Source organism: Chanodichthys erythropterus, chromosome 4 (assembly GCF_024489055.1).
Source record: "Chanodichthys erythropterus isolate Z2021 chromosome 4, ASM2448905v1, whole genome shotgun sequence".
Classification (NCBI taxonomy): Eukaryota; Metazoa; Chordata; class Actinopteri; order Cypriniformes; family Xenocyprididae; genus Chanodichthys; species Chanodichthys erythropterus.
This window is the reverse complement of record NC_090224.1, coordinates 34,017,663-34,043,255: the sequence shown is the minus strand read 5'-3', so window position 1 is coordinate 34,043,255 and position 25,593 is coordinate 34,017,663. Positions and strand designations below refer to the sequence as shown.

The window sequence follows — 25,593 nt, the reverse complement described above, 5'->3', positions numbered from 1 at the left end:
GCAGCAGCAGATTGGCTGGCTTTATGTTTGCTTTCTTAGATGCTTTATGCTCTTCCTTTCAATGTAAGTACAAATGAAAAAGTTTGGATCCTCCCTGTAAAATCAGATAAAGATAACCGAATATGATTGAAGCGAACAAACACAGAATTTACTAAGAACGAATGGCCCCTGCTGATAATGGTGTTGTTTTCCACCTTATTTCACACAAGGAATCATGCAAATCAGGCAGCAATGCAACATACCCACAAAATCAGTGTGCAAATGCAATTTGTACACACCTGTTTTAGGCTAGCGTTGTAAGTAATGCAGTCTTCCAAAATCTTGCCAGCAGCAAAAACAGTAATTTCATATTTGATAATGTTAATTTAACAAAGATTACGGAAAAGATGAGGGTGAGAGATGCTCTTGAGGGTGAACTAACCTCCAGTTCTGGATCAACAGACCTCTTCAAAAGTGGATGCCGGTGTTATTTCATGTAGTGAGTAGCCCTCCATAATCCACTGCAAACTTTTAATCAGATTTAGTCCAATAAATTCCTGAATTCCTTTATTCTTGTTAAATACTTATTTGGCATTGTTTTGTTCAGCAATTATATAGCATTGTACAATTATTAAACCAAATATCACTTTGCAAGTTGCTGAAAAACTTACCATTGCTAAGTGAAATTCACTTCTCTTTAGTGTAATTTCTTTACATTCATAGCCTTCATAAAGAGTGCATTTAAAAACAAAGTCAACACTTGCCAAGAACAAAAGCGATGATGCCTTATTTGGCATCAGCTGCCCATTGACAAATCCTCTAAATAATAAATTGTGTCCACAGCTCCATGAAGCTTCAAAGTCAGTGACATTATCTGCTATACAGCAATTATATCACAGCCTAGAACCTATAGGAGACATTAAAGCAGAGGCAGATGTTTGATGAATAATGTACTGTACACCATAATGCATTCAACTTCACAGGGGTCTTATGCTAATAACATCATTAAAACCAATTAAAAGCCCATTTACTATTGCTCCATTATCAACATGAACGCACTGCCGCGGATACTTGAATTAAGGGCATAAACTCAAGCATCACACACAAATAATGTACTTACGCCCATTCCAACTCATCTCACAGACTGATATCACAGCAGCTGACGTACTAAATGTGTATTAAAGTGACAACTAATGTAATGGATCCAAAAATAAAAACTGTCCGGTTCTATCTGACGATCCTCTCGGGCCTTGTTCAGAGCTACTGGACTAGAAAAAAAGAAGTGAAAAGGAAAGCTTGAATTTGTCTCTGTCAGTCACATTTCATCAAGTCTCATTTACTAAGCAGAGTTTGTGGCAGAGCGGATGTGACCAGCACCCCCCCCAGCTGAGGCGGAGACCCCTGAGCCAGGACCGGAAGGGTTTGAGGGTGTGGCAACATGACTCCAGCTGTCTCCTTCTCATTCTTTTCCTTTTTTTCCATCATCTCTTGTTTTTCAATTTTGTCTAGAAGCAATTGAACGCTCTGGTAGAAAACAACACGGGGGTCAACTTCAGGAAGGGCGGGACAGTCACAGCGTGCACGGAGCTCCAGAGCCTAGAACAACACAGAATGACAGATTAATGCAGTTGGATTTGAGCTTTGACCTACAAACCTACAATCTCTTCATCTCCATGATGGATGGATGGGTGGATGGAAACAGGGATGGATGGGTGGATGGAAATAGGGATGGAAGGATGCATGGAAATAGGGATGGAAGGATGCATGGAAATAGGGATGGAAGGATGCATGGAAATAGGGATGGAAGGATGCATGGAAATAGGGATGGAAGGATGCATGGAAATAGGGATGGAAGGATGCATGGAAATAGGGATGGAAGGATGCATGGAAATAGGGATGGAAGGATGCATGGAAATAGGGATGGAAGGATGCATGGAAATAGGGATGGAAGGATGCATGGAAATAGGGATGGAAGGATACGTGGAAACAGTGATAGGATGGATAGGTGGAAACAGTGATAGGATGGATAGGTGGAAACAGTGATAGGATGGATGGATGGAGAGATGGAAATAGTGATAGGATGGATGGATGGAGAGATGGAAATAGTGATAGGATGGATGGATGGATGGAAATAGTGATAGGATGGATGGATGGATGGAAATAGTGATAGGATGGATGGATGGATGGATGGAAATAGTGATAGGATGGATGGATGGATGGATGGAAATAGTGATAGGATGGATGGATGGATGGAAATAGTGATAGGATGGATAGGTGGAAATAGTGATAGGATGGATGGATGGAGGGAAATAGTGATAGGATGGATGGATGGATGGAAATAGTGATATGATGGATGGATGGATGGATGGATGGATGGATGGATGGATGGATGGATGGATGGATGGATGGATGGATGGATGGATGGATGGATGGATGGATGGATGGATGGATGGATGGATGGATGGATGGATGGATTGATTGATTGATTGATTGATTGATTGATTGATTGATTGATGGATGGATGGATGGATTGATTGATGGATGGATGGAAACAGTGATATGAAATCCAGATGGATTGATAGGAATAGTTATTCAAAAAAATGGATGGATGGAAATAATGATATGATGGACGGAGAGATGGAAATGGATGGATGGAAATAGTGTTATGAAATCTAGATGGATTGATTGGAATAGTTATTCGAAAAATTGGATTGACTGATTGGAATAGTTATTTGAAAAAATGGATGGATGGATGGATGGATGGATGGATGGATGGATGGATGGATGGATGGATGGATGGATGGATGGATGGATGGATGGATGGATGGATGGATGGAAATGGTGATATGAAATCTAGATGGATTGATTGGAATATTTATTCAAAAAATGGATGGATGGATGGATGGATGGATGGATGGAAATAGTGATAGGATGGATGGATGGATGGATGGATGGATGGATGGGTGAAAATAGTGATATGACGGATGGAGAGATGGAAATAGTGATATGAAATCCAGATAGATTGATTGGAATAGTTATTCGAAAAATGGATGGATGGATGGATGGATGGATGGATTGAAATTTGAATGAATGGATTGGAATAGTTATTGAAAGAAATGTATTGATGGAATGATGGAAATAGTAAAATCAGGATGGATGGTTTGAAGTAGTTGGATGGATGGATGGATGAACATTGACAAGGATCTCCTACATTAAAGACATCCCTACACGTTTACAAAGACTGATTTGTCAAAAACAAAACCCCTACAGCATTCTGTCTGTGACCCTTGAACTATAATCTTTGACCTCCATTAGGGGTCATGGAGAAACAGCCCTCATAACACTAGATCGATAATGACTCTTGAAACATGAACAACCAGCACCAGCACAAAGGACACTTAACGTAAAGAATTTTCTAGTTAAATTATCATTCTGAACCATCCGCCCTGGGGAGAACATATCAGACTAAACACACACTCAATCCAGGAAGACAGGCAGTTTTAAGCAACACTACAGTGTTTGAGAATCAGGCCATTAGGGAAACTCTACAAAACAAATGACGCTTCAAAAAAGAGTGGTTGGAATAAAACTTATTGAGAACAATTACCCAAGAGGGACAAATCGTTGCACACTTACGACCAAAGTGACACAGAACACTTTAAAAAGCAGATGCCTTCTTCAAAAGTAACAAGTACTGACTATTTTACAGATTAAAACAAAGAAGAAAAAGATTTCTGGTGATGCTGTACATCTTACTTGATGCTCAAAACAGTCACTAAAACATTTCAGAATATTTTCATTTTCAAAGATTTCTGTTTTTTTTTTTTTTTTTTTCTGTTTCTTTCCTTGTTCATAAAGGAATTTAGCTTCAAAAGCAGTGCCAGTAAAGCATGAAACCAGGTTGAATGAATTACAGATATAAATTTGTAAATGTATATTAAATCTGTATGATAAATATATTAAACTAATATATCAGTTACATTATTTTATATAAAATTAAGGCATATCATATATAAAATGCATAACAGTGTCATATATATATATATATTAGGCCTGTCAAACGGTTAATGACGATTAATCGTATACAAAATAAAAGTTTGAGTTTGCCTAATATATGTGTGAATACAAACACATTCATGTATATATTCAACAAAGTATATGTATTTATATTTTATATAATTTATATCATATATAAATAAACATATTTTGTACATAAATAACATATTTCTCTTAAATACACACATTAATTTGTGTATTTTTATATATATAACATAGTAATTACACAGTACTCACACATATTATGCAAATTCAAACTTTTATTTTGTATGTGATTAATTGCGATTAATCATTTGACAGCCCTTTATATATATATATATATATATACACAATATATATATACACAAACACACTATTTTTTAAATGAATTTAAGGCACAATATAATATATATATATATATATATATATATATATATATATACATATATATATATCTACACATATATATATATACACATATACAGATATATATATATATACACATAGACATAAATATATATATATATATATATCAATAAATATATATATATATATCAATAAAAATATATATATATATATCAATAAATATATATACGTATATATATAAATAAATATATATACGTATATATATAAATAAATATATATACGTATATATATAAATAAATATATATACGTATATATATAAATATATATATATATATATATATATATATATAAATAAATATATACATATATATATATATATATATATATAAATAAATATATATACATATATATATAAATAAATATATATACATATATATATAAATAAATATATATATATATATATATAAATAAATATATATATATATATATCAATAAATATATATACGTATATATATCAATAAATATATATACGTATATATATAAATAAATATATATATATATATATATAAATAAATATATATACATATATATATATATAAATAAATATATATACATATATATATATATATATAAATAAATATATACATATATATATAAATAAATATATACATATATATATAAATAAATATATACATATATATATAAATAAATATATGTATATATTTATATTATATATATAAATAAATATATACATATATATATAAATAAATATATACATGTATATAAATAAATATATATATATATATCTATCTATAAATAAATATATATATATATATATATATATATATATATATATATATATATATATAAATGAATAAATATATATATATAAATAAATATATAAATAAATATATAAATAAATATATATATATATATATATATATATAAATAAATATATATATATAAATAAATATATAAATATAAATATAAATATATATATATATATATATAAGGGTTGTCAAATGATTTATTGCGATTATATATATATACACACTGACATTTAAAGTTCTAATATGGTGTTTACTTCATCCAGATGCCACTTGATGGGTTGGTTCGTTGAACACTATATTTTAAATGAATTTAATGCACAATATGTAAGTTTCGCCACTAGAGGTCACTTATTCAAAACAATGGCGGAGCTTGATGACGGTGTGCAATGAGTGTTGAATCATTTTAAAATCGTACATACTGTGCCTCTAATACATATCCAAATAAACAAAAATCTAATTCTGAGTCAATGTCGCCTTTTTCAGTCTTTAGGTAGGTCTTTTCCCAGCATAAAACACAGCAAAATCATACACGTCAACCTGCCTATAGAAATCTGAACTTTATTGACAAGTCAGGCAAGTTAGTCTCAAACAGTCACTCTTATATTAAGGCGACATCTTCAAAATTCACTGAGAACAGGCACCAGAAGAGAGACACACACACACACACACACACACACTCCACTATGGTAATTCTCATTAGCGAGAACACTGAGGACGACTCTCTGTTGGCTCAGGTTAAAGAGGGTGAGAATAGAGAGAGATGGAGGGCGTTTTAAAGTAACTTCCCGAAGGAGTAATAGCTTCCACTCGACAACAGAAATACACACGCATTACAGTTGATGGACAATTAGTGTCCTGGCCATCTGTTCCTTCTGTGTTTGGAGTGTGTGAGGATGCAGGCTGGACTGTTAAGAGTTCAAGCTCAAGGTTAAGTAAGGCCCCTGCATGCCACTAAAATCCACACGCACCCTTCCACTGCAGCTTTGCGTCGTATATTAGAAAGTCATTTGTGGAGCCACCGGTGTGTGACGGGAAGAGAACACGCTCCTGTAGATGACTCTTCATGCTGCTCTACAGTCTATAGTTTACTCTATAAACAGTATGTTAACCTGAGCTCTTTGTTTAAAGCATGTGGTCAAGGGTTGGCTGGTTAGCATCATCCATTTAGCCCCTGCTGGTAGAAGCCTTAAAGGGAGCCCCTGGTATTAAGACTTAATATAACGTAAATTATGTCTCTTACTGAAATATGAGGTAGAAAACCCATAAAAAATGTATGTTTATTTTAAAAATCCATGACTTATTTTGCGCAATGGGGGGCGCCATTTTGTTTAGGTGCACAGTGCGATGACATGGATTTTTTAAAATAACGTAAATCTTTCATGGGGTTTCGACTACATATTTCAGTAAGAGACATCATTTACGTTATATTAAGCCATACGAGTCTTATTATAATAAAAGGGGTTTCCTTTAACTACACCATCTGGCTTTCTCTGTAGCTGTGAATTCTGAGGGAATTGTTTTGCAAGTAACATATTGCAAACTGCAAATATTTCATCATTTTATAGTAGGTGTTTTACCAGTGCCTGATTTTTTGAAGACTCTTAAAAGTGTGAAAGTGATTTATATTTTCCATCTGCTGCCAAATATATGCTTAACATATACATGACACTTACACATACTGTACATATCCGACACACACCAACAGAAGAACATACTGTACGCATAATCAACAAAAATATTATAAAGACCAACTGACATCACTTTTCTTTATGGCAGATATAGGCTATTTTATAAAATTATTATGCAGATGGAAATTGTTGATACATTTCTGCTTTTTTGTATTATATGTATACAGTATATGTATATTATATTATATTATATATATATATATATAATATATTAGATAGATAGATAGATAGATAGATAGATAGATAGATAGATAGATAGATAGATAGATAGATAGATAGATAGATAGATAGATAGATAGATATGTGTGTGCAATATAAAGATTTTCTTCAAAAAATGAATGCTTTTATTCTGCAAACATGCTTTAAATTCATCAAAAGAAATGCTTCTAAAGCATCAAATAAGCCTATTAGAATGACTTCTGAAGGATCATGTGACACTGAAGACTCCATGCTGAAACATCATAGGAATAAATTACATTTCAAAATATATTCAAATGGAACACAGTTATTAAAAGTTGTTTTGTTAACTTATTTCCATCTTGGGTTTTGGTTAACTGTAAGGCTACACATTTCTAAGATGAATGAAAGGCATTCAAGTGTCAATCTGTGCAGGTTTTTTAGCTTTTAGTATGAATATGTTAGCCTTAAGATTATGAATAAGCTGGTGTGTTTCAAAACAATGACAAAATTCGAGAGACACGAGAGCACAGAGCGGATCATATGTGCGAGTCAGCTCAGACCACAAATCTGTGGTATCGGACCCATTTGAATTCTGCACAGAATGATGTATATAAGCAATATAAAAGAAACAGAGGTTTTACTGAGCCTAACGGCTCTGGCGACCTGTAACAAATGAAACGCTATTGGCTATTTTAAATAAGGGGCGGGGCTGTTTGATATATCACCCTGTCTTCCTGTTTCAGTTGAAATTACGTCAACACATTGAATAATGCTGCGCATTCCAACACTCTTCAGTGGGCCTTTAAGGAACAAAAACTAAGTTACCTAGCTACAGGTTAGCTAATATTACGGTGGTACTGATGAAAACGGATGTCAAAGCCAAAAAATACATTATGAAAAACACTTTAGGCAAGGGAGTGGAACTTATCATGGATTTGGACCAAGAAAAATGAAAATGAAGAAAACCTAAGGCCTGCAAGTGCAGTGCTGCAACAAAAGCAGGATCACGTTGTGCTTTCACCCCAACAGTGTGGCAGAAAATAAAGAGTTAACATTTCCTTTAGGAAACCTTAAATTATAAAATTATAGAGTGCTTCAGGGATGACGCATTTTTGTAGGCAAAACCCGGAAGCGAGTTAGCATTTTAGGACTTCCGGTTCCAACGCCGTAAAATCTATGGGTTTTTGCTAAATCACCTGAAATAAGGTCTGTGGTTAACAAAGCCTCTAAATACTTTCACGTTTTGATCTATGACATCAAACAACAGTTATAACCCGCTTGTGATTTTTTTTTAACTTTTACTGTGTCTTAAAATCGGCGGTTGCTAACAAATAGCTAAAAGGGACTACTTCCTTTGGCGGGGACTTTAGACGTCATCATGACAAACGGGACATTTGGACAGAATTTCTCATGAAAAAGTGGATAAGTATTCATACACAGCGCAGATCATAATCAGCGAGCATGTTTTTTCCTAAATAAAGTTTGAGGAAGCTTGGTGATGACGACGTTGATCCGCGACCATGTGCTGTAGTCCGTTTATAGCTTTATATAGGCTTCAAAATCTATAAATGTTGTGTTAACTTGTAAAGATTATCTTGATAGACAAAACGTGTAAGTGTCATAACCCTTTGTTAAACACAGAGCTTATTTTCTGCGATTTTCCAAAAGTCTATGGGAAAAATGCATAGCCTTTCAACTGAGGGAACCTGTGTGCCGCTAACTTCCGGGTTGACCTACAAAAATGCGTCATCCCTGGGGCACTCTATTATCAAGGAAGGAAGGATGGTAGAATGGACAGATGGATGGATGGAAATTTTCTCTCTCAATCCAGTTCACACATTATGATGATTATTTGACTGCCCCCATGAAAAATGCCCTTTTTTTATGAGAGGAAATTGCAGTTGTTCAGAATCAAGCGTAAGATCTTGATGGAGTTCAATTCACGCTCCAACAAATCACTGTCATGCACTGCATTACATATTTTGATGTACCACATAACAGCTCACAAGAATTATTTAGCCTCAATCACTTATGAAGGCTCTCTTCTATGGTTGCTGGTATTGATCTAAAGATTCAACCATATGAATGTTGAGTTTTTTGACGTCCCTGCGATCCATGGATCCTCCAGGCCTTTTCATGGCCTTTGTGTTTGGTTTTCCCCTCCAGCAGAAGAGTATTTATCTGTTCATTTCCACAATGAATGTGGAAATGTGTGTAGAAGGTGGAGTTTGCTCCAGAGCAGAGAGGTCTCCAGACGTCTCGTTAGCTTTGGTGGAGTCTGGATTTCAGACACGTCTGCGAGCTCTAGGGTGTGCGTTTCTTTAAATCAAGAGAACACCGTACCCAAGACATATTCCTCAAGTTAAATTCAGAAAACAGCTCTCCATTTGTGCGTTAGTAGTACTGAAAACAATAACCTCTATTGTTTTCTTAGAGCTTACTGTTGCTATACTAAACAGTCAAATTTTACAAATGTAAAAGTCAATTTCCTTGCTTCCATTAAAGCTGAAGATGCTCTATGGATCATCTCAGAACATGATCATCAGGTTTTACACAAATTTGAGGAGTTCATACAGATCAATATGATACCATACATACCAAACACTTAAAGGATTAGTTCACTTTCAAATTAAAATTCTGATAATTTACTCGCCCCCATGTCATCCAAGATGTTCATGTCTTTCTTTCTTCAGTCGAAAAGAAATTAAGGTTTTTGATGAAAACATTCCAGGATTATTCTCCTTATAGTGGACTTCAATGGCCTCCAAACGGTTGAAGGTCAAAATTACAGTTTCAGTGCAGCTTAAAGGGCTTTAAACGATACCAGATGAGGAATAAGGGTCTTATCTAGTGAAACCATCGCTCATTTTCTAAAAAAAAAAAAAATTATATAAGTTTTAACAATAATTGCTCATCTTGAACTAGCTCTCTTCTTCTTCTTCTCTATTTGAATTCCGGCAGTGTAGACACTGCTAAATGTATTACTGCCCTCCACAGGTCAAAGTTTGAACTAATTGTTATATACTTGCACTAGGATATTGTATATGACAATTAGTTCAAACTTTGACCTGTGGATGGCAGTAATACATTTAGCAGTGTCTACACTGCTGGAATTCAAATAAAGAAGAAGCAGCTAGTTCAAGATGAGCATTTATGGTTAAAACATATAACATTTTTATTTTTTATTTTTAGAAAATGAGCGATGGTTTCTCTAGATAAGACCCTGATTTCTCGTCTGGGATCGCTGTAAACTGTAATTTTGACCTTCAACCGTTTGGGCTCCACTATAAGGAGAATAATCCTGGAATGTTTTCATCAAAAACCTTAATTTCTTTTCAACTGAAGAAAGAAGGACATGAACATCTTGGATGACATGTATCAGGAAATTTTAATTTGAAAGTGAACTAATCCTTTAAAGGAATAGTTCACACAAAAATGAAAACTATTAGGTGAGAACGCGAAAGCGTAGAGGAAAAACTAAATGCCGAATGAATTAGAAGTCTAAAACAAGAGGTTTCAAAGAAAAATGTCAGAGGATTTCATAATAAAAGAAGAGCCAGGTGAAAAAAAAGTGTTTCACTCATGTCTAATAATGTCTAATGATGCATGTATTTGGTTTTGTGTGCTTTACCTCAGGAACGAGGCGGTCCAACTGTCTGACACGGTTTTGGTGAGAAGGGTGTGTGGACAGCCATTCGGGGACGGTTGGTTGGCCAGTCAACTGATCATTGATCTCCATCTGCTGCCAAAAAACTGTGCCCGCCCTCACGTCAGCACACGCCTGTCAGAAACGCACACATATCTCAATAAATACACATAAAGAGATGCTTTCCTGGCATGTTAAAGCCCCGGCATCATCAAGGGAAGCAAACAGGGAGATGACACACACAACCCGATGGGCGCTCTGAGCTCTGGACAACGAAAGCCGAGAGCAGGCTGGCTCACGGACAGCATGAATCATGACTAGTCGAGCCAGCCGCGCATCGTTACCGCAGCAACGTGCCAATGTCCTTCACCGAGCCGGCTGTGGCAGGCCGGATCTGGGCCCGTTTACGAGCAGCAGGCGGCCCGTTATTACTACTATAAGAGATAGAAGGGAATTGACTGTTTCTCCATAATGATGCCAAGCATGGGATCAGGAGACATGCTGACAGGAAGAGCACTACACCGTGAATCAGACCACTGCCACATGCTGAGAAATGCTTCCATGAAGCAGTTTGTAAAGAAACAGTGCCATCTAGAGGTCATTTAGGATACTGTGGTTATTAATGACTGATATCAAGCAGGTTCCTCACCACTGAATTGTGTCTCATGGTTTTAATTTACACAGTCATCATTATACATACAGTGACGTAGAGGTGACTTTATTTGCATCTAATACTGTATATAATGCCCTGTTTACACCTGGTATAAAGAGACATTTTGGTCGATCGGATCACTTGTAGACAAGGGAGACACATACCCGTTTACACCTGGTGTTTTAATCTCTTTTGTCCACTTTCAAGCACTTCTGTCCTGATTTCTTTGAGGGGAGGGTCTATGGACAGGTAAATCTATGGGCTTTTTCATATCTTACGATCTAATGGAAGAAATAAGCTCACGCAATTTACATATGAACGTGCCGAAGACAACGGAAAAACATACTGAGAGCAGCAACTTTCATTTCTGCTCTGACAGCAGCAAGACAAAGCTGAATGCAGTGAGTGTGTGTACGAAATCAGGAATGGTAAGAGAACATTGTGCTTGTTTTTGATCTTCAAACCAAACTTGGTTCTTCAGCCGAGAAAATTTAAATCCTGTCTGGCTAGAGCACTTCCCATAATGTTTATGCGTTCAGTAGGTCAGAGAGTAGATGGTCTCTTGTGGCTGTTTGAACATTCAGCATTCGACCACATGAGCGTTTACATTGCGAAAGCAATAGTCAAATACGTTTTTGACTACCTCTGGAAGTGGTCGAAAGTAGACAAGCTCAATTTGTTTCAGATCCTATTTACACCTGTATTTAGCATCGTCCACTTGTGATCCGATCGACCAAAATGCTTCTTGATACCAGGGCCTGAGAAAAAAAAAAGTTATAAGTAATAAAAAAATCTTACAGATCATTTAATCACATTAACATTTTTTACATTTGTCAGTCGCCAATGTGGATTAGGCCTGTTTCACACCACACAGGTGGTTAGTTCACCTAAAAATGAAAATTCTGTCATTAATTACTCACCCTCATGTCGTTCTACACCCGTAAGACCTTCGTTCATCTTTAGAACACAAATTAAGATATTTTTGAAGAAATCCGATGGCTCAGTGAGGCCTCCATTGCCAGCAAGTTGATTAACATTTTCAATGCCCAGAAAGCTACTAAAGACATATTTAAAACAGTTCATGTGACTACAGTGGTTCAACCTTAATGTTATGAAGGGACGAGAATACTTTTTGTCCACAAAAAACAAAATAACGACTTTATTCAACAAAATTGATGAGCGATTTCAAAGCACTGCTTCATGAAGCTTCAAAGCTTCTTTTGTTTCGAATCAGTGGTTCGGAGCGTGTATCAAACTGCCAAAGTCACGTGATTTCAGTAAACGAGGCTTTGTTACGATGCGTAAATTTCAATGGTTCACCACTGGGGGGCGTGACTTTAGCAGTTTGATATGAGCTCCGAAACACTGATTCAAAACAAAAGATTCGTAATCGTAAAGCTTCGAATCAGTGTTTTGAAATCGCCCATAACTAGATATTGTTGAATAAAGTCGTTATTTTGTTATTTTTGGCACACAAAAATTATTCTTGTCGCTTCATAACATTAAGGTTGAACCACTGTAGTCACATGAACTGTCTTAAATATGCCTTTAGTAACTTTCTGGGCATCTGAAAGTGTTAATGATCTTGCTGGCAATGGAGGCCTCACTGAGCCATTGGATTTTTAAAAAATATCTTAATTTGTGTTCTGAAGATGAACGAAGGTCTTACGGGTGTGGAACGACATGAGGGGGAGAAATTAATGCCAGAATTTTCATTTATGGGTGAACGAATCAGATTTAACTGCAACAAACTTCATCATGCAATCTTATTTACGGTAAGGGGGTGGGGGGAAGATCACATTTATTTAAATGCTAATTAATTTATTTAATTAATCTACATGAAACAAAACCTAATCCCAAAGCATAGTGTTGGTAACTAAAACAAAAAACAAAACACAAAACAAAACACAAAACACAAAACACAAAACAAAAATACAAAAATATTAGATGGAAAACACTAAACTTAAAAAACAAATGAAAATAAGAAATTTTGCCTTGGCAACTAACTGAAATAAATACATTTAAGTTGGAGTTGCTAAAACTGAAATAAAAATCCAAGCTTTATAGAAAAACAAAAATTAAATTTAAATTAAACAAAAATTGAAAACTGAACAAAGCTAATTCAAACTATTAATAAATTCTATAAAGGTATATGAAGAATACTATAATTACAGTGAACTATGAATACTAACTGCTTGAATCATCTTGACTGACTGAACAGAATGTGCAGTCTGTGTCAATTCATGGATTTTTTACTAAGCCTGATAGACCCCCCCCAAACAATTGTTAAACAGATTAATAATTTAGTTACAGGGTGCAAAAAATAGGTTTAAAGGGATAGTTTGTTTGCTGTTAATTTACTCACCGTCAAGCCATCTAAGATGTAGGTGACTATTTTTCTTAAGTAGAAATGTAAAGATTTTTAGCTGAAACCCTAGTCTTTGGTGATTCATATAATGCAAGTCACTTTGAGAGTAAAAAAAACATACAGGCAAAAGAAAATTAATATATAGCTTTTCAAAAATATTAATACAACACGGGTGTCTTTCCTCTCTTGTTTGTAAACAAACACTATGTTAGCTCACGTGTGAGTTTGCTCCCATGCATACGTCATACTGCGACAGGAAGCTTGGGCTCCAGACTGCTATGAACACGCTCAAGACCGTTTTTCGAAGCTGTGGATTACAGGTAAAAGTGTTGTAAATAATGTTCACTTTCTTGCATAGACTGATCGTTTCGCTTCATAATGAATCGTCAGGAGCCACAAGTATTCATTTTGTTTTGCCCGTATATTATATATATATATATATATATATATATATATATATATATTATTTTTACTCTCAAAGTGATGGCAGCTATTGACTTGCATTATATGAATTACCAAGGACCACGGTTTAAGCTGAAAATCTTCTTCACTGTTCTACTGAAGAAAAAAAGTCACCTACTGTACATCTTGGCCTGAGGGTGAATGTATTAACAGCAAATGTTCATTTTTTGGGTGAACTATCCCTTTAAAGTCTACTTGCACTTTTGCTACTCAGCACTGTGCTGCTTATGCATGCAGTGGAAATTCTGAAACCTGATATAAACATATAAGCTGCTTACACTGTGAAACAGAACTTATTGGGCATTTTAGGTAGATTCCTAGGGAACGCATATTGATAAAACGTATCAATATGCATTCCCTAGGAATTGAACCCAAAAGCTTGGTGTTGCTACAAGAAGACTGTGTACTGAATCTGATCATATCTGCAGTACCTTGGCAGCCAGCTGCAGGCCAACCCGGTCCGCCTCTGCCTCCAGCTTACGACTGTAGGGCCGCTCAAATAAGAACTACAACACAGACAGAGAAAATGACAGAGAATATGCAGTTAAATGAGCTATTCTGACAGCACACACAGGAGTTATATTGGGTAAACAGAGGAAGATGGACAGAATAAAGTGAACCATATTTGGAGAACAAAATGACTAGGAGATAAAAAGCCCAACCATTAAAATGTAATTTATTTTAAATGTAATGGGCAAAGATGATGAAAAACAAGGAAAGAAAGGGATGAAAACTCTCACATAAAAAGGAGAACAAGAGAGTACAAGGTATCTTAGAAGAAAAACACCATAAAAAACTAAAGTACAATTAAATTGAAAGTGGGCTTTTGTTTCATGCCGTAGAGTGATTCAGAAAATGCAAATTCAATATCCATTTAGAAGACAAATAAATGTAGCTGAATTTTAACTAACCTCAAATTGAAGTCCTTACAAACCCAAATAAGATCTCCTCTGAGATATTGTTATTGTTTTATAATGGTGGTGAGAGAGCACTTGAGAAGCTTTCTTTGAGCTCGAGTGGAGGAGTATAATTCACAGTTAAAGGGTCTTTCAGGGATTTTAGAATCAATGTTTAAGGATTGTTTGCATCGTTAATGGACAAACCCAACCTAAACCCAGTCCCATCAATGTCTTAAGCATAATTCTGAACAAACCAAATGTAATAAAAATATAAAATGATAAATGAGATATATAGTCAGTCAGTAAGATTTTTTTTTTAAAGAAATTAATACTTGTATTCAGCACGGGCACATTAAATTGATCAAAAGAGACAGTAAAGACATTTATAATGTTACAAAAAATGGTATTTTAAATGAATGTTGCTCTTTAAACTTTGTATTCATTAAAGAATCATAAACAATATATCTCAACTGACATTTTACTGAATTTTTGCTCAAATAAATGTAGCCTTGGTAAGCATATTTATACATACATATATCAGTTAAAAAAAATTATTAGTTAAGCTTTATCACACTTGTTCTGTCCAGAATAGCACGAGTGCAAATGTGATAGGCTGATTTCAATAAATAAGAAGTTGTGTTCATATTGTGTGCCTGTTTTGCTCAATTTTGCCACTGAAAATGTTAAGACAATCGGAACTGCTCGTCTCCTAACAAGGCACAGCGGCATTTAATTTCTGAATCCGTGTTTTGAATTAAACGAATGAATCATGTTCACTCACTGAATGAATGAGCCGTTTGAAAGAATCGAATGAATGAATGACTGAATGATTGACTCAATGACTTAATCATTAAGACATTCACCGCCACCTACTGGCAGTTTTAGTTTCCTATTTAGAGTATAATTTCATTAAAAAATAATTTCATATTTCCATAGTAATAAAAGAACATTAAAGGTATAGTTTACCCAAAAATGAAAATTCAGTCATCATTTATTCGCCCTAATGGTCCAAAATAGTATGTGTAATAAATTCTATGTTGGATCAAATAAAATATTTCTGGCTGAAGCTACTTTTTGTAATGTCTTATTTGATGCTTTACACAATAATGACTTTAAATGATCTTTTCGGAGTAATTTCTCAGCCAAATTTGATGTGCGATTAATTCGTTTAAACATTTTAATCGCCTGACATCCCATCATATATAAAAAAAATAAAATTAATTATATATATATATATATATATATATATATGATGGGCTGTCAGGCGATTAAAATGTTTAAACTAATTAATCGCAAATTACAGTGGCATGAAAAAGTATGTGAACCCATTGCTGAATCTGTGAAAATGAGAATTATTTTAATAAAATAAGAGGGATAATAAAGAATGCATGTTATTTTTTGTTTAGTACTGTCCTGAGTAAGATATTTTACATAAAAGATGTTCACAAGACAAAACAATAGCTGAATTTATTAAAATAACCCCATTCATAAGTATGTGAACCATTGATTCTCAATACTGTGTGTGGATCTATGAAAACTCCTACAGTCACTGCTGGAAAGGGTTCAAATATGCAAAAATGCTTGAAAACTGATGAATCTGCAGGAGCTGGAGGATTTTTCTGAAGAACAGAGCTCAGTTTAACTGCTCAGAACAAACAAGAGACTCATGAACAACCATCACAAAACATAAAAACAGTCGTAGATCAGCTTGAGAATCAATGGTTCACATACTTATGAATGGGGTTATTTTAATAAATTCAGCTATTGTTTTGTCTTGTGAACTAAATGCAAACATCTTTTATGTAAAATATCTTACTCAGGACAGTACTAAACAAAAAATAACATGCATTTTTTACTATCCCTCTTATTTTATTAAAATAATTCTCATTTTCACAGATTTCACATACTTTTTCATGCCACTGTAATATATATATATATATATATATATTATATATAATATCTACTGATGCAATATTTATCAACAAAATCATTTTATTTCAAACAGACTGGGAAAATGAAGTGTCTTGATTAGCTGTGAACATCTCACTGGTTCAAGACCAGCAAGTTCAAGGCCAGAACCACCTTTTCTTCAGTGGAAGCATGTAAGAAGGCAGATTAGGAATCGATTGAAATAGAGTTCAAACAGATATGGCAAGGTCAACGGTCACCTGCACTAGTTTGCTCTGAATCCACTGGCCCAAAAGAGCTAAACTGTCCCGAGGACAGATGGCCCAGATCGCCGTTAGCAGGATGACAGACAGCAGGTCCACCACGTGAGACAAACTGGCCTGCTCTGCCTGAGAAAGAGAAAGAAATTCATTATGGGCTTTTCTGTCTTTGTTGATTTTGTTGCTTATCTACTATGCTAATTTGTTTGCATTTTGGTGTTAAGCAGCATTTTTACTCTTGCTTAGCAGCCCATTCTCTGACAGCATTCCCAATTAGGAACAATGTAGAAAAACAAAGAAAAAGAAACAAGCAATTAAACAAAGAAAGACATAATGAATCACACTGAATTGTAATTACAATACACATTCTACTGAAAGAGAGGCAACAGATATACGCCAAAACACATGTCCACGAGTGGCCGGGTACATGCAGCAAAGCAGATCTGTTAGGTAATTATGTCATCTTCACGGTCATAAAGTTGTATACCTTTTTTAACCTGTTACAATAGCTTACTTCCATTAAAATGTATGATTTTCATTTTATTTTCACCCTTGAAACCATTTGTATGTGTTTTTATTATTCTTTTAAAACATAACATGATATTTTTATTAAATGTCTATGCTGTTCTTTTACATACAATTTTTAATGATTATCAAAATTATATCTTGGTTTTGTCCTCACACAAATATGGGATATTTTGAAGTTATTTTTACTGTAACTGTTCAATATCTGCTTCCATGTGGAAAAGAGCAGCTTGGACATTTTGCTAAACATCTCCTTTTGTGTTCAACATATACACAACCATTATTAAGTTTGGGGGTCAGCAAGATATTTTTTTTTTATGTTTATGAAAGTCTCTTATGCTCACCAAGATTGCATTTATTTTTATCGAAAATACAGTAAAACTGTAATATTCTATTGTGAAATATTATTTCAGTTTAAAATAACTTAGTTTAACCTATTTTAAAAAGTAATTCATGTCAGCATCATTACTCCAGTCTTCAGTGCCACATGATCCTTTCATAAATCATTATAATATGCTGATTTGCTGCTCAAGAAACATTAGCAGTGTTGAAAATGGTTGTGTTTTTTGTGGAAAGAGTGATTGTTTTTTGCAGTGTGCATGCAGGTTTGTAGCATTTGCAACCAGTCAGAGGGTATCTCATAGAGCGCCAGCTTGTTGCGGACTTAAAATAACTAAGGAAACACTTGTGTCTAATAACATGACCTTGGCTTTAAAGGGTCTTTTTAATGTCACCGAAAAATTTAGTTTTTCACAGCCATATCATGTTAGCCCTCATATGAGCGCTAAGCTCCTTCACCATAACCAGACCCACAAGCATGCAATGATGTAACAGCTCTGAAACTAAACCATCTCTTTAAACCGAACCCTTAACAGCGCTTGGCGCCTCTGAGACAGGACGCCTACTTCTCTTAATTTAAACCAAGTGAAAAGATGAAAGTAAAACATGACACACGCAAAAGAGAGATAAAGCGAGCACTTGAATCTAATGAAGGGTGCTTTACTTCCAGAACAAAATCTGAGAGACACAACAAAGGAAGTACAAATTTAATTTGATCCAAACAATAAAGGCCAGAGGCAGTCCGAGGGTCCTATAACCATCTGACAAACGGTGCATATCACGGGCCATGTAATACTCAAAAATCAACAATGTAATAAACAAAAATCAAAATGCGGGTGGATTTCCGCAGTGGCGTGTAACTCAGTCACTCCCACTAGACACTTTGTTGGGATGAATTTTAAATATAATAAGGCTAAACACATTTTTCAACTGTAGTCAAAAATATCGATATTTCGGTACACATCAATACTGAAATATCTGAAACACTTCCAATACTCATTTTCCTCAGAATAGATACACGATACCAGCTGCGGTATCTCTCAGACAGCGACACACAAACCTTCCTCCCCTAACTCACTCTTTTCATTTGCTCCAGATGAATATTGTTGGTGTTACAGGGCTTGAGTTTGGGATTGCGTGTATTGCGCATAATTTTACTCATTCCCACAGATTTTGCGCGCACATAAAGCCGCCTCTCATTACTAACTTTAGTTTTTTTCACTGCTTATTGCACTTAAACAGTCAAATACACACAAAATAATGTCAAAATGCTGGTCTTGGTGAGTATTCACATTAACACAGTCAGTATGTTTTAAGTGAACGAAAACAGTCGAGAAAGAAAACGCATGTGTAACAGTATAATGGATCTGTGCATCAGGTCTTAAAGTGACAGCAGCCTAATATACCAGCTGCTGAATTATGAGATAATATTAAACATATCTTTATGGCAGTTTTTCGCCATAGTATCGATGTCAAACCGCTGGAGAGTAAAAATTCTGAGTGGCTAGTAACTTTAGAAAACCACCAGCCACAGTGACTGGTGAGCAAAAAAGCCCGGCTTAAATTTATTAATAATATGCTAATGATTACTTTATTTTGAGCATAATTGCTTACTGGATTAAAATCAATAAACAAAAAAATGTCCAATTGGGTGTTTCTGTGCAGAGTTTTGAAGGTGTGGGCGGGACTTACTGCATGACCAATCAGAGCGTGAGCCATCTCATGTCCCAGAACAAAGACCAGCTGATGAATGTCTGCTACAGCATCCAGCATTCCTGTGAAGACGAAGATCTCTCCATTCTGAAACACAATCATTCCAGCTGTGAAATCAGAGTCATTTTCCCCTCTAGTAATCAGTCTCAAGATCTGCAGTGGATTAAGAACATTCTCTCTCTTTGCTAAAGTACTAAACTGTATGAAGTATCCGTTGAGTGGTGTACCTCTTAAGAGAAAATATCCAAAACTGTTTGGGTAATTTCACAAGCAGTCAATCCAAAAATCAGGAGGATCAGGTTACAAAATATCTCTGTTTTGTACATTTTTATATATCTTTTACAATAATTGTGCAGTACAATGAAATAGGGGTATATAGACACTACTGTTCAAAAGTTTGGGGTCGGAGAGATTTTGAAATATTTTTTAAAGTCTTGTATGCTCATCCAGGCTGCATTTATTTGATCAACAATTGAGTAAAAATAGTAATATTGTGAAATATTATATTATTTTAATTACAACAATATTTCAAAATGTTGCTGTTTTTACTGCATTTATAGTTATTAAATTTTAATATATTTTAAAAAGAAATTTATATATATATATATAATATAAAGCTGAATTTTCAGCATCATTACTCCAGTCTTCAGTGTCACATGATCCTTCAGAAATCATTCTTATATGCTGATTTGCTGCTAAAGACACATTTATTATTATTATCATTTTTGAAAACATTTGTGCTGCTTAATATTTTTGTGGAAACCATGATACTTTTTTAAAGGATTTTTTGATTAATAGAAAGCATGTATTTGAGATAGAAACCTTCATATCATACATTTCTTTATTGTCACTTTTGGTCAATATAATGCATCCTTGCTGAATAAAAGTATTCCTTTTTTTTTTTTTTTTTTATAAAATCAAACTGACCAAAAACATTTTATGGAGTAATAAAAGTGTTTATCGATATATAGTGCAATACTTTTTTCTCAGTAACAATATTTCAGACTTTTTTTTTTATTTGTGTATTTATTTCATGTCCAACATACAATATGTTGGATAATAAAGATGCAGGTGATCTAAAGCGCAAACTCAGAGACTGAAGTTTTTCTGTGCAGTCAGAGTTGCTTCTAAAAATTGGCGGAAAGAAAAGTTATAAGTGGAAAAATGAAAATGATTAATAAAACAATGACCCCCTTTAAACTGAATAAAGTTTATTTATTTATTAGACAAACAATTTGGTTATTAAGTTATCAGATATGACTCACTGGCAAAACAAATGCGTTGATGGGAGTGCCGTCCACCACATGGACAGTCCAGGGGACAGAGGACATCTCAGCAATGTCCTTGTTCCTCTGGACCAGAGTCTGAACTACGAGCTCCACCGCCTGGTGCCTGTGGTCCGACGGAGCAATCAGAGAATCCTTAAACTCCTCCATATACTGAGAGACAGAATAAAGGAGGAAGAGGAGCAAGAGCCCATGAAATGAAATGGAATTAAATTAAATGATTTGTGAAATTCTTTCATTTTCATAATATCCCATAGCACAATAAAACACTTATTTTTTTTTTTTTTTGGACCAACTCCAGGCATTTGCATACACTATTATAAGACTTACATATTGCCCTGGAAGTGTTATTGTTGATCATAAATTCAAAATGTAAACTGACTACACAAGTTGTGCTGACTTGACCAGACGTACCGCTTCCGCAGTGGACCGAGCCAGTTCCATGAAGGCCTCCTTGCTGAACAACAGCAGTCGGGTCCTGCCCGTAATTGGAGATTCATCCAGGTGGGTGAGAAAGAGGAGAGAGATGAAGATCAACATTCCCAACCCAGCTCCCAACAAGTGCCAGCGTCGACGCCATGTCCACTCACGAAACAGCTGCTTTTTATTGGGCGGCAGGGCCATCCACCATTTTCTGATGCTCCTAGAGACCGAGATACACGCATCTTAATAAATCTTACCTTACCCTCACAGAAAACCAAGAACTTTGGTGTCAATGACCTGCCATATGTTCCCCATTTACTAACCACAGTGTGACTGTATAAGGGCTTTAAAAAGCTAAAGCAGTTTTATAAGTTGTTTTGGAGTATAAATGGCTTAAAGTGATAGTACACCCAAAAATGAAACTTTTGTCATCATTTAGTCACCCTGAAGTTTTTCCAAACCTGTAGGAGATTTTTTTTCTTCTGTTGAATGCAAAAGAAGATATTTTGAAGAATGTTGTAACCAGACAGCTGACGGTAACCATTGACTTCCATAGTATGTTTTTCCTACTATGGACATCAATGGCGACTGTCAACTGTCTGGTTACCAACAACATGAGGGTGAGTAAATGATGACAGAATTTTCTTTTTTGGGTGAACTATCACTTTAAATGTACATTTGATGTTCAACTGTTCAAAAGATTTAAAAATATAATAAAAAATACTACTTTTATTCAGTTAAAGAATTTTACATTGTTACAAAACATTTATATTTCAGAGAAATGCAGTTCTATTCATCAAATAGTTGCAAAGAATTTCCCTTTACAAATCTAGCTGATTTAGTGTGATACAGTTTAAAAGTATATATTTTATAAAATATAGATAAAATATATGAATTATCTCAGCATCAGCCAATAATTAGGGGTAAAAATGGTATGGATTTAAAATATCAGCCACTGTATCTGTTACTGGTCATAATAAAATAAATAAAATCCAACATAAATAAAAATAATAATAATAATAATAATAATAATAATAATAATATGCAAAAATATCTATCAACAGATAATATATTTAGATGTAATTATTTGCCAAAAAAGCTATAAAAAAGTTATAGATTAAAAATACTGAAATACTATTGGTCATAATATCAGTTATTGGCCTACATTTTAAGATAATAATAATATAAAAACAGTACAGATTTATAATTTTGGCCACTATATCAGTTACTGGCCATACTAACAAATAAAATCCAACATAAATAATAGTAATAATAATAAAATAATAATCTGCAAAAATATCCACAGAGAATAATTAAATGTAGTTATTTGCCAAAAAAGATATTAAAAGATATAGATTAAAAATATTTAAATACTATTGGTCATAATATCAGTTATCATCAGCCTACATTTTAAAATAATAATAATAATATAGTACAGATTTATAATTTTGGCCACTATATCAGTTACTGGCCATAATAAAATAAATAAAATACAACATAAATAAAAATATTATTATTATTATTATTATTATTAATAATGCAAAAATATATATCCACAGAGAATATATTTAGATGTAATTATTTTCCAAAAATGCTTTTTAAAAGTTAAAGATTAAAAATATTTAAATACTATTGGTCATAATATCAGCTACCGGACTACATATTTTAAAATAATAATAATAATAATATAGTACAGATTCATAATTTTGGCCACTATATCAGTTACTGGCCATAATAAAATAAATAAAATCCAACATAAATAATAATAACAATAAAATAAAAATCTGCAAAAATATCCATCCACAGAGAATATATTTAGATGTAGTTATACGCAAAAAAAAAAAGAAAAGAAAAGAAAATGCTATTAAAAAGTTATAGATTAAAAATATTTAAATACTAACTGTCATCAGTTATTGGCCTACATTTTAAAATAATAATAATACTATAAAAATTTAATTAAAAAATAATTTTGGCCATCATATTAGTTATTATCATAACACAGCAATAATCATAGAGTATCACTTCCTGCCACAAACAAGTATTGGTGCATCCCTATCTGGAGCTGTTCACTAATTCACCAATTTAAAGGAAATGAGGAGGCAATGATGTCCTTCTTATGTCGTCGTTATATGAGGTATTTGAGGAGACTCACCTGCCCAGAATGATGGCCATGAACTTCTGCAGGGGCTTCAGGACCAGCCAGATCAGGGGTGCAGGTAAAGCTCTCAGCCTGCCTGAGGAGTGAAACTCACGCTTCGACTGAACGATCAGCGGCACTCGATGAACTGGAGGAGGTCTGAATGCTGTTATACAGGTGTCGAGTCTGAATCCTGACCTCAGACACAGAGATGGAGGAGAAACAGTGACAGGTCCTCTCGGTTTCAGATAGAAAGATGAGTTTGTCCTCATCAGAGAAGTCCGAGCAGAGGCAAAGAGCGATGGACGGCAGTGAAAGTGTCTCGCTCCACAACATCTTATCACGGAGTGAAACCGGAGCCGGCTTATTGACGTTAAAGTGCACAACATATCGAGCTTCTCCAGGCGGGTATAAACCTGCTTATAAAAGGCACTGAACATTCATATTCACTCTTGTGTGCTTAATAATTATAGTGGTCAAATATGACAGTTTATAGGCTATTTATGCATGTAAAATTCACAAAAGTTGTTTCAATGACAGTGTCTAAGAAGCAAATAAGTCCATTTAAGTCCACATGGTGCGTTGCTCGAGCAGTAAAATGTTAACTAGATGGCTAAAACTTTCAGCGTTGCTAGACTTTTATTGCTACAACTGCTTAATCATACGCATTAATTATTTAAAAAGCGTATCTGCTTCTATCTGTTTTGACAAGCCCTCGAAACTCTTCTCCTCTAAGTACTTCACTGCGACAGTTAAAACTCTCCCCCGCGAACAACAACACTTCGCCATGGTTCCGCCCGTCATTCACAGGTCACAGTAATTAGCTAATATATTTTTACACTGCTGTCATTAATTCTTCCATAGTCTTAGGGGTCATTTTTAACCCGTTTTCAGTAAAGAATACGCAAAAACCACCTATATTTGAAGACTTCAGATGCAAAAGCCTTTAAGTGCCGTCTGAAATTTTCTTCTAAAATGAGCTTTTATCAAGCTCGTATGTTTATGTTCAGTTATTTCACTTGAATTGCAATTAATAAGTCCTTTTCATTGCCATTAAAGTGAAATAACTGAACATAAACATACGAGCTTGATAAAAATGCTCATTTTATAAGAACATTTCAGACGGCACTTAAATACGGAGCCCCTAAAGGGACATTGTGGTAAAAAAAAAATGGGAAGGAAGGAAATTTTACGTGGTGGTGGAAAAAAAATTGGGATGGGCGGAATTTTTTTTTTTATATTTTGCGTTCCCTCGCAAAGATGTTTTGCGTTCCCTCGCAAAGATTGCGTTCCCTCGCAAAGATGTTTTGCGTTCCCTCGCAAAGTTATAATCGTTCCCTTGCTGTGAGCTCGGACGAACACTTCCTCTTTAATGTCCCGCTGGCTGGCAGTAGTGTTTCAGTTACCGTAGTAACATACGTTAATAATGCACACAAATAATGCGCGGCTCATAGAGTTTGAACTTGGACTCAAAAATGAAGAAATGCAGTCAGTGCTTATGTCAAGCAGTTCAGTTGGCAATATATTCACAGATTCGAGCTTCCCGGATTAATAACTCGTTAGCTAAATGTTGTTAAAACACAAATGCAGCTACTTCCAATCATAGTAACCTAGACAACTTCCTTCCCATTTTTTTTTCTACCACCATGTCCCTTTAGGGGCTCCGTACTTAAAGGCTTTTGCATCTGAAGTTTTCATTTGGTTTCGTTTTAAAATTCTATATTTCAGTAACACTTCTGTGCTTGGTCAAATAGCAAAAACTGTTTGTGTTCATATTCAATTAATGGTAAGACTTCACAATAAGGTTTCATCTGTTAACACTACTTAACTGCATTAGTTAACATGAACTATCAATGAAAATTACTTACAGCTATACATTATTAAAATTAAAAAGTAT

At 34.5% G+C, this 25,593-nt stretch overlaps 1 protein-coding gene across 2 annotated transcripts; it reads right to left on the bottom strand.

Moving 5' to 3' along the window:
• Window positions 1-479: 479 nt before the first annotated feature.
• On the bottom strand, window positions 480-24,571 carry oma1 (OMA1 zinc metallopeptidase). Of its 2 annotated transcripts, XM_067383467.1 has the most exons (9): window positions 23,712-24,571; window positions 21,551-21,779; window positions 21,116-21,289; window positions 19,830-19,937; window positions 17,274-17,402; window positions 14,638-14,712; window positions 13,962-14,051; window positions 10,710-10,859; window positions 480-1,575 (listed from the first exon to the last, which is right to left on the bottom strand). In XM_067383467.1, the coding sequence occupies exons 1-9, from the start codon at window positions 24,134-24,136 to the stop codon at window positions 1,312-1,314; spliced, it is 1,644 nt and encodes a 547-aa protein (XP_067239568.1). In that variant the 5' UTR covers window positions 24,137-24,571; the 3' UTR covers window positions 480-1,311. The 2 variants fall into 2 exon arrangements, with proteins under 2 accessions (XP_067239568.1, XP_067239569.1); XM_067383468.1 differs by lacking the exon at window positions 13,962-14,051 and having other exon boundaries at window positions 482-1,575.
• Between the last annotated feature and the right edge of the window lie 1,022 nt (window positions 24,572-25,593).

What these genes read in the sequence shown, in the direction of transcription:
- oma1 (XM_067383467.1), bottom strand. Translation starts at nt 24,136, where the DNA reads ATGTTCAGTGCCTTTTATAAGCAGGTTTATACCCGCCTGGAGAAGCTC. An exon ending in TCAACGCATTTGTTTTGCCA is followed by an intron (nt 19,938 to 21,115) that starts GTGAGTCATATC and finishes ATTGTGTTTCAG; the next exon opens with AATGGAGAGATCTTCGTCTT. An exon ending in GCCTGCAGCTGGCTGCCAAG is followed by an intron (nt 14,052 to 14,637) that starts GTACTGCAGATA and finishes TGTAATCCACAG; the next exon opens with CTTCGAAAAACGGTCTTGAG.